The sequence below is a fragment of the Chiloscyllium plagiosum genome, chromosome 3 (assembly GCF_004010195.1).
Source record: "Chiloscyllium plagiosum isolate BGI_BamShark_2017 chromosome 3, ASM401019v2, whole genome shotgun sequence".
NCBI lineage: Eukaryota > Metazoa > Chordata > Chondrichthyes > Orectolobiformes > Hemiscylliidae > Chiloscyllium > Chiloscyllium plagiosum.
Window position 1 is genome coordinate 396,621 of NC_057712.1, and position 9,828 is coordinate 406,448.

The 9,828-nt window shown below is 41.8% G+C and overlaps 1 protein-coding gene across 4 annotated transcripts in view; it reads right to left on the reverse strand.

Annotated features, from left to right (window-relative positions):
* The window catches only part of gareml (GRB2 associated, regulator of MAPK1-like), a 311,555-nt gene that overhangs the window by 96,812 nt on the left and 204,915 nt on the right, over nucleotides 1–9,828 (reverse strand). For all 4 annotated transcript variants that reach the window (XM_043675852.1, XM_043675842.1, XM_043675871.1 and 1 more), the window contains one exon: nucleotides 4,201–5,388. In XM_043675852.1, coding sequence (XP_043531787.1) covers nucleotides 4,201–5,388 — 1,188 coding nt within the window. The remainder of the gene's footprint in view (nucleotides 1–4,200; nucleotides 5,389–9,828) is intronic.

A 9,828-nucleotide genomic window follows, 5' to 3' on the forward strand; every position in this document is an offset into this window, starting at 1 on the left:
GGAAAGATGTTGTGAAACTTGAAAGGGTTCAGAAAAGATTTACAAGGATGTTGCCAGGTTGGAGGATTTGAGCTATAGGGAGAGGCTGAACAGGCTGGGGGTGTTTTCCCTGGAGCATCGGAAGCTGAGGGGTGACCTTATAGAGGTTTACAAAATTATGAGGGGCATGGATAGGGTAAATAGGCAAAGTCTTTTCCCTGGGGTGGGGGAGTCCAGAACTAGAGGGCACAGGTTTAGGGTGAGAGGGGAATGATATAAAAGAGACCTACGGGGCATATTTTCACACAGAGGGTGGTACGTGTATGGAATGAGCTGCCAGAGGAAGTGGTGAAGGCTGGTACAATTGCAACATTAAAAGGTTGGGTATATGAATAGGAAGGGTTTGGAGGGATATGGGTCAGGTACTGGCAGGTGGGACTAGATTGGGTTGGGATATCTGGTCGGCATGGACGTGTTGAACCGACGTGTCTGCTTCCATGCTGTACATCTCTATGACTCTAACTTGTCTTGTCACATTCTCAAAGAACTCAATAAGGCTTGTGAGGCATGACCTGCCCCTCACAAAGCCATGCTGACTATCTTTAACCAGACTATGTTTTTCCAAATAGTCATAAATCCTATATCTCAAAATCATTTTCAATACCTTGCTTACCACAGACATAAGACTGACTGGTCTGTAATTCCCAGGGATTTCCCTATTCCCTTTCTTGAACAGAGGAACAACATTCGTCTCCCTCCAATCATCGGGTACTACTCCCATGGAGAGTGAGGATGCAAACATCACCTCCAGAGGCGCAGCAATCTCATTCATTGCTTCCTCTAGTAACCTTGGATATATCTGGTCTGGCCCTGGGGACTTGTCTATTTTGATCCTCCCAGAATTTCCAATACACCCACCTTCTTAATATCAATCTGTTCAAGCCTATTAACCTGGTCCATGGTGTTCTCACTGTCAACAAGGTCCCTCTCCCTAGTGAATACTGAAGGAAAAAAACTCATTTAACATCACCCCTACCTAGTCAGACTCCAGGCACAAGTTCCCTCCACTATCCCTGATCAGTCCTACCCTCTCTCTGATCATTCACTTATTCCTCATGTAAGTGTAAATCACCGAATTAGGGTTTTCCCTAATCCTTCCCACCAAGGCTTTTTTGTGCCCCTTCCTACCTCTCCTCAGTCCATTTTTGAGTTTTTTTCCTAGCTACTCTGTAATCCTCCAAAGCTGTGCCAGATACTTGCTTCCCCAAACTTAAGTAAGCTTCTTTCTTCTGGCAAGAGTTGTTGGGTATTTTTGCAGGTAGTTGAATATTCATCAACAGAAATATTCCACAATTGAGAAGGAGACTTTGACTTTGGTGTTGGCATTTCAACATTTAGTTGTCAGTAATGTGTCTAAGGCAATTAATTGTATGTGTGAGTGAGTGAGGTCCCTTTCGGTCATTGCTGACCATGTGTTGCTTGTTGTTCTAGCTTTCTGCTTCCCTGAAGCAAGGTCCCAGTTGCAGAGGTCACATTTGGATATACTGATCATAATCCTTTAACATTTCTAGAAAAAAAAAGATAAAAGTACCAGCCTGCTTTGATGGAGTTTATTGCTACAGCTACTTAATTTGCAAATTATAAACATGGCAGATGAGAGAATGTAATTGCCAAGGTGTTGTCACGACTTTAATGAAGGAAGAATAAGGTGCATGGTGGCAGAAGAAATGGATTGAAATGGACAGTCGTATTGAATGCTTAGAGTCATTGTACTGTATATGTATTGTAGTGTACTAATAGCTTAAGACTAAGGGGTTTTACAAATGAAGCCATCTTTGTATATTAAGGGTTCTTTTTTTTGAGTGGGGGAAGATGTGATGATACTGTGGCTTTAAGAGGTGTATTTTGTCCTTTTTTTTAAGAAAATAAGTTGAGGTAGAGGTTCAGAGCGGTCTGATCCAAGACAATAAAGTAAACAAGTTGTGAGGCCTTGGGGTGTTCTTAAAAGTTAAAACAATAGAAGCAGCATGAATGGGTGGAGTCAGGCTACCACTGAAGCAGAGTGTTAGTTTAACTTTCAGTAGTTCTTGGGGTTTTGAAGTTGACCATGAAAGCTGTCATACCTCTCTCTGCCAGAATTTGCTCTTGACGTATTTTCTTCCTGGAGAATTGCATGTGAGGCAATCAATTTTACTGAATTTGCCTTTGCCAAGGATATGTTAATGAGATATTACTATATTGGAACAGCCGCTGTTTAGGAGTTAAATAATCTTTTATTATGTTAAGTTTTCCAACAGAGTTAAAGTTAGACCAATTCCTCCTTCTTTTGTTTATATTTTCACTATAGTGTAAGAATAAAGTGTGTTTTGCTTAAAGCTGAATAGTGTAACCAATTAAATTATATCTTACACTTGCATTCAAATAAGATAAAAGTTAGGGTCTAGGCTATCTCTTGATATATTTGAAGATAAGATAAATAGACAAGGTATTTTCCCAGGGTGGGAGAGATCAGAATGAGACAGTATAGGTTTGAGGATGAGAGGGGAAAGGTTTAAAAGGGACCTAAGAGGCAATGTTTTTACGCAGAGGGTGGTGCGTGTATAGAATGAGTTGCCAGAGGAAGTGGTGAAGGCTAGTATAATTATAACATATAAAAACCATTTCGATGAGTATATGAATAGGAAGGGTTTAGGGGGATATGGGCCAAGTGCTGGCAAATGGGACTAGATTAATTTATGATATTTGGTTGGCATCAGGATGAGTTAGACTGAAAGGTCTATTTCTGTGCTGTATGTATCTAAGAGGGTTTGGTCTGGTCTGTAACAGAATGTCTATGTTGGATGGAGCTGTGGTTTAGGTCTAGCCAAATCAGTCTTAGCTATGACGACTCCATCCTCCCCTACCCCCCTCTCCTTGGTACAGAACCTGCAACGTACACTTATTTCCTAAGTTTATTTTGTTTCTTGGACAGGCACTTGTACAGAATGTCCAGGAAGCTGACCACTACTTGTGAAATCAAGTCAAACATGACGCATTTGTAACTTCAGGAGATATTAATTTAAAGGGTCGTTTTGAAAATACAGTAAGATAAGGTTTTGTAATATGTTTACATATTAATCACATCTCCAAAAAGACATTGGCAAAACAGATTTACACAAAATGAAATTAAGAATAATTTACAGGATCAATTTACACATTTTGGACAAGAGGCAGTCTTTCTTTGCCAAAGTGAAAGTCTGATTAATGGGTAGTAAGATTTAAAAGATACTGTAAAAGCTCATACACCATTCACATTAAAATGTGGTAAAGGGTATGACACAAAACTGTTCCAGTAAGACACATTTTATAACAAAATGAAACATTTTAGATAACATGAATGTAGAAAATGCTGATATTTATAAAACTAAAAGCATCTACAACCTATGCTATTTATACAAGTTAAGTGTTTATTCATCAAATTGATGAATCTAATCTGTAGTTTTGCAAACATTACTGCATTGAAGTTAAACTGTGATATCATCAATTTTAAAATTCATTCAAAAATTCTTTCAATATTTTAAATGGACTAGAATACAAAAATAATATACAGAGATACTGAATATTAATATTAAAACTGTCTAATCTACATATAATCCATTGAAATACCACAGTTGATAAATTGCTATCAGGTGTCTTGTTGGTTCTTGATAAAACAGCATAGATTTTTGATTAATGCCTGACATAGAAATGGCATCAGAAATTGAAATGACTGGAGCCTGTCAGAAATGAATTTTGGTGACCATTTCAGCAACTAGAATGCTGACAGTCGAGAAAAATGAGCAACCAGAGAAATTAAGGTATCAGACAGACATACTTGGAAACAGATTTCTGTGAACGTTGCAGGATTTTTAGCCCATTAGTTATTTGTAAATAGACATATAATTCCATGCAGACCATTAGCTTCTGTGCCTGAAATCTAGGTATTGCATGCCCAGCATGCCCAGCTCCATGCCAAGATGATGAATTAATAACACCTATATTGTCATCACCACTTTGTGTCTCCTGCATAACTTAGACAGAAAACTAGTTCTTTGAGAATTGCTGGAATGAACCCATCTTTTATTATCCCTTAGCACAATGTGTTGCAGGATTATTACACAATGCACTATCCCTCAATAATGTCCCTTGCAGTTAAACATTAAAGAAAAGACTTACACTTGACCCATTTGCTATGATACTCACAGCTTCTGATTTTGGAGGGACAGGAGGTGGGCTTGGCATTCTCGATTCTCCCATTTTTAACACAGTAGGATGAGTTGATAGAACAGGATCTTCTTTGGGGGATATAGAAGAATGAGAGTAGAAAGAGATGGAGCTTTGCTGTTTCTTGATCTCACTTTCTGTGACCACACAGCAGGAATCCTTTGAATAATCTGTTGGTTGATTGGTCCATAGCTCCTCATAGGGAATTTCAGGCTGCTCTTGAGTCCTAAAGTAATTTTCTGTCCAATCAGGTGTCATATACTCTCTGTCCATGTCAGCCACCTCTGGAGGAGTCAGTAATTCATGTGGCATAATTTGCTGCTCCCCAATTGAATCCCTGCAACTCTGGAAGGTAACCTCCCCACTGCTGTGCAACATAGCACCGCTGAAAGCACACAGAGAGAGCCTTTGAAATGATTGGGTCAGCTCATTCTGGGCATAGTTCAGTGAATTAGTTGTATATCCTTGCAAGCAAAGTCTAATTCTTCTTGGACTAGTGCAATCATCAGTAAAGTCTGTTTTAACCTCCCGGACTGCCTTTGAGTACTCATCAGCATTGAAATGCTCCTGGCTAAACAACATTATTTCTTGCACTAACCTCTCATAAAGGGGGTTGCCTCGGATTAACCCTTCAGGGAGCACAAACCTGGGCATATCTGACAGCAGCAAAAAGTGCAAAGGGATAATAGCATCCTTGCGAATGATACAGCACAAGACTACTGTCTTTGATATAATACTGACAAGTTTATAGCGATGTCCTTCACGAATGCAATGGAGGTCGTAAGAGTTGCGGGGTGGACGAGAAGGAACGGTGACATTGACTGGTAGTCGAACCTTTTCGATAATACTGCGGATGGTATGCTCTCCTTCCTGCATCTGCATCTCAAGGGGACTGCGAGTGCTGAATTTTCCCCGGCACTGGAAGGGAAGGCTAAGACTCTCATTGGTCCTGTGGTTCATACAGATAAGACATGGCATCTTGCCTTTGACCTGTTTGCTTAGAGTGCTAGTTTTGCCCAGTTTTCGCAATAGGGTGTTGAAGCGGGATTTCTCTTTTACTGTCTTGGCACAGAGGATCTCAGCCTGGCCCATCAGTGTCAGCTCATCACCAGCATGCAATGTGAAGTTGTAGACCTCACTATCTTCACTGAATTCACCAGAGACCACCTGAAAGAAACAGTAAATTTAAAACTGTTCAAGAAGGCCAAATTAACTATGAATACATTTAAATGTCAAAATATCATTTAACACATAAAAACAATCTGTCACATACCCTCAATGTTTAATAATTAGGTAAATTTCACGTGGTAAATAAACAATCCTGACATTGTTGCAACAATAAGGCTAAATCAGTCCCATTGGCGGTGCTTGTCTTGGAATGACACCTATATTTATTAGGCAATGAACACCTGAGACCTGATCTTAGCAATCACACATGCCATTGTGTTGTATGAGGCAGGTAGTACCTGAAAGGATTAGCTTGCATCATGAAGTAAGCTCCACCCATCAGAATAGCAAGAATTGCTCCTGGGAGAAGTCAACCAGTTATTACAAATCCCAAATTCCATATAGCTAAACAGTCATATATTCTTCCTTTTGAGTGTAGGTTTTATAAGAGGCTCAAGGTAGTTATGCACAGTAGATATATGCAGACACTCAATGGACTGAATGTCCTACTCCTGTTCCTACGTACTATGGTCTTAGGTACCATAATGCAACTCATGTAATGTAATTAGCTACTATGTACTATGTAATAAATCTATTCTGTTCTTCTCTTCTCCTGAAGAATTTGCATGGGCATCATTCCCCACTTGGGATCAGTAACTTAAACTAATCCCAATAAGGATGATGAATTTAGCCAAGATATCTAATTGATTCCAATGGATATAACCAGAACATATACCATATTGACTCAGAGGCTTGTAATGTAATGCTTTCAGAATCCTCTGTACAACTCTTAAATTGATTTTAAAGAAACTAATGAGCAAACAGCCAGCTAACCAGCAGAGAGAGAAACATGAAAAATAAAAATTAAGCGAAATCCTTGGGGTCAGTTGTTTTCAGAATTCAGAATTCTTTGGATTTCGGAATAAATGACATTTTCACAGTGAAATAAAAAAAATTACCTAACAGAAGATGCACATGTGAATAGTACGAGCGCCTGAGACAAACTGATGCCTGCCAGTGCTGGGCCATGCCACAACGTCACAACTGAATGACATAGTTCAAGTGGATGTGGAGTTGGGTCACTCGTCCGGACGCCAAAATGACATTCCACATTCCATGAAATGAATTTCAGATTTCAGAGCTTTTCGGACTTTGGAATTTTGGATAAAGGATTGAGTATCTGTATTCTATACATTTATGGATGGCCTTATTGAACACGAGCCAATCTCTAAAGGTATTGCAGGAAATCAAGACTAAGTGTGCTCTAAATATCAAGCAGTGAGGAATTTAATTGGACAGGTCAATGGAAGACTGCAATGATTGAGGCCAAAAGAGATCAAAATGGAGATTTATTGTGAAAGAGAAAGGAAGAATTCAGTGAGGGTAATTGAGAGGCCAAAAGAGAAAAAGTACGACAGGGTTGAAGGCCGAGGGAGAGATTATGATAGAACGTTATAAAACTCTTCATTGAAAATCGAAACAAGCTCAGAAGTATAAATGATCTACTCTTGATCATATGTTCCATTGAAAGTTGGAGGCCTAAGGTAGTGGTGAAAGGAGAGAACCAGGAAGATCTATAAGATTTTGGTGTAAGGCTGAGTGTACTGAGCAGCTGCAACACGCAACATCAAGGAGCCTGCTGGATTTGAACATAAGACCATAAGACATAGCAATGGAAGCAAGGCCATTTGGCCCATCGAGTCCACTCTGCCATTCAATCATGGCTGATGGGCATTTCAAATCAAAGTACCCACACTCTCCCCGTAGCCCTTAATTCCTTGCGTGATCAAGAATTTATCAATCTCTGCCTTGAAGACATTTAATGTCCCAGCCTCCACTGCGCTCCGTGGCAATGAATTCCACTGGCCCACCACTCTCTGGCTAAAGAAGTGTCTCCTCATTTCCGTTCTAAATTGACCCCCTCTAATTCTAAGGCTGTGCCCATGGGTCTGAATCTCCCCACTTAACGGAAACAATTTCCCAGCGTCCACCCGTTCTAAGCCATGCATTATCTTGTAAGTTTCTATTAGACCTCCCCTCACCCTTCGAAACTCGAATGAATACTTTAGATTACTTACTTACAGTGTGGAAACAGGCCCTTCGGCCCAACAAGTCCCGCTGAAGTATAACCCACCCAGACCTATTCACCTACATTTACCCCTTCACCTAACACTACAGGCAATTTAGCATGGCCAATTCACCTAAACTGCACATTTTTGGATTGTGGGAGGAAACCGGAGCATGCGGAGGAAACCCACGCAGACACAGGAGAACGTGCAAACTCCACACAGAGGCAGGAATTGAACCAGGGTCTCTGGTGCTGTGAGGCAGCAGTGCTAACCACTGTGCCACCGTGCTGCCCAGGATACAATCCCAGGATCCTCAGCCAATCATCGTATGTTCAGCCGACCATTCCAGGCATCATCTGTGTGAATCTCTGCTGGACACACCCAAGTGCCAGTATGTCCTCCCTGAGGTGTGGGACCCAAAATTGGACACAGTGTTCTAAATGGGACCTAACTACAGCTTTACAAATTCTCAGAAGCACATTGCTGCTTTTATATTCCAACCCTCTTGAGATAAATGACAGCATTACATTTGCTTTCTTAACCACAGATTCAACCTGCAAGTTAACTTTAGAGAATCCTGGACTAGCATTCCCAGATCCCTTTGTACTTTGGCTTTATGAATTTTCTCACTATTTAGAAAATAGTCCATGCCTGTATTCCTTTTTCCGAAGTGCAAGACCTTGGACTTGCTCACGCTGAATTTCATCTGCCATTTCCTGGACCACTCTCCTAAACTGTCTAAATCTTTCTGCAGCCTCCCCACCTCCTCAGTACTACCTGCCTGTCCACCTAACTTTGTATCATCGGTGAACTTTTCCAGAATGTCCCCAGTCCCTTCATCCAGATCATTAATATATAAACAGTTGTGGCCCCAACACTGAACCCTGCGGGACCCCACTTGTCAACAGCTGCCATTCCAAGAAAGAATCTTTTATCCCAACTCTCTGCCTTCTGTCAGATAGCCAATCCTCAATCCATGCCATTAGCACCATGGGCCCTCACCTTACTCAGCAGCCTCCCGTGTGGCACCTTATCAAAGGCCTTTTGGAAGTCTAGATAGATAACATCCATTGGGTTTCCCTGATCTAACCTACTTTATCACTTCAAAGAATTCTAACAGGTTTGTCAGGCACGACCTCCCCTTACTAAATCCGTGCTGACTTGAAGTTGAACCTGCACTTCCAAGAATGTAGAAATCTCATCCTTAACGATGGATTCTAGAATTTTACCTACAATCATGGTTAGGCTAATAGGCCCATAATTTTCCATCTTTTGTCTTGATCCTTTCTTGAACAAGGGGGTTACAACAGCGATTTTCCAGTCATCTGGGACTTTCCCTGATTCCAGTGACTTTTCAAATTTCACAACCAACACCTCCACTATTTCCTCAGCCACCTCCCTCAGAACTCTAGGATGTAGCCCATCGGAGCCAGGATCTTTATCGATTTTTAGATCTTTTAGCTTTTCTAGAACTTTCTCTTTTGTAATGGCTACCATACTCAACTCTGCCCCGGACACTCCTTGGAGTATTTTCTGGGGTGGAGAAGCAAATGATATTAGCTGAGAGTAAGTCAGTATATTTAGCGGGAGAGAGCTGACAGTGTGGTAATATGAAACCTACACTCGTGAGTGAACAGCAAAAGGCAATAGTTTTTTTTATTTCAAAAATATACTTTATTCATAAATATTTGATCTATACAATTGGACATGCCATCCTTCTTTAAACATTCCATTTCTTTGCGTATCGAAACAGGGTGATCATTCCTATTCACAGGTTGGTGCGATTACATTGAGCTGAGGCGCTAGTGGAGCCCAAATGACTGCGTGGGCCCCCTGTTCTTCTTAGGCAGGCAGATGTTAGACAGTGGTCTTTCCCCACCGCGCCTTGGCGGCAGCTGCCCCAAGCTTCAGCGCGTCCCCCAACACGTAGTCCTGGACCTTGGAATGTGCCAGTCTGCAACACTCAGTCGGGGTCAACTCCTTCAGCTGGAAGATCAACAGGTTTCGGACTGCCCAGAGAGCGTCCTTCACCAAGTTGATGATCCTCCAGGCGCAGTTGATGTTCGTCTCGGTGTGCGTCCCGGGGAACAGGCCGTAGAGCACGGAGTCCCGCGTCACAACGCTGCTCGGGATGAACCTAGACAAACACCACTGCATTCCTCTCCAGACTTCCTCTGCGTAGACACATTCCAGAAGGAGGTGTGTGACAGTCTCACCCCCCCCCCCCCCGCAGCCACTTCGAGGGCAGCGTGCGGTGCGGCTGAGAGTCCGGGCGTGCATAAAGGATCTCACAGGCAGAGCCCTTCTCACCACCAGCCAAGCCATGTCTTGGTGCTTGTTGGAAAGTTCTGGCAATGAGGCATTCTGCCAA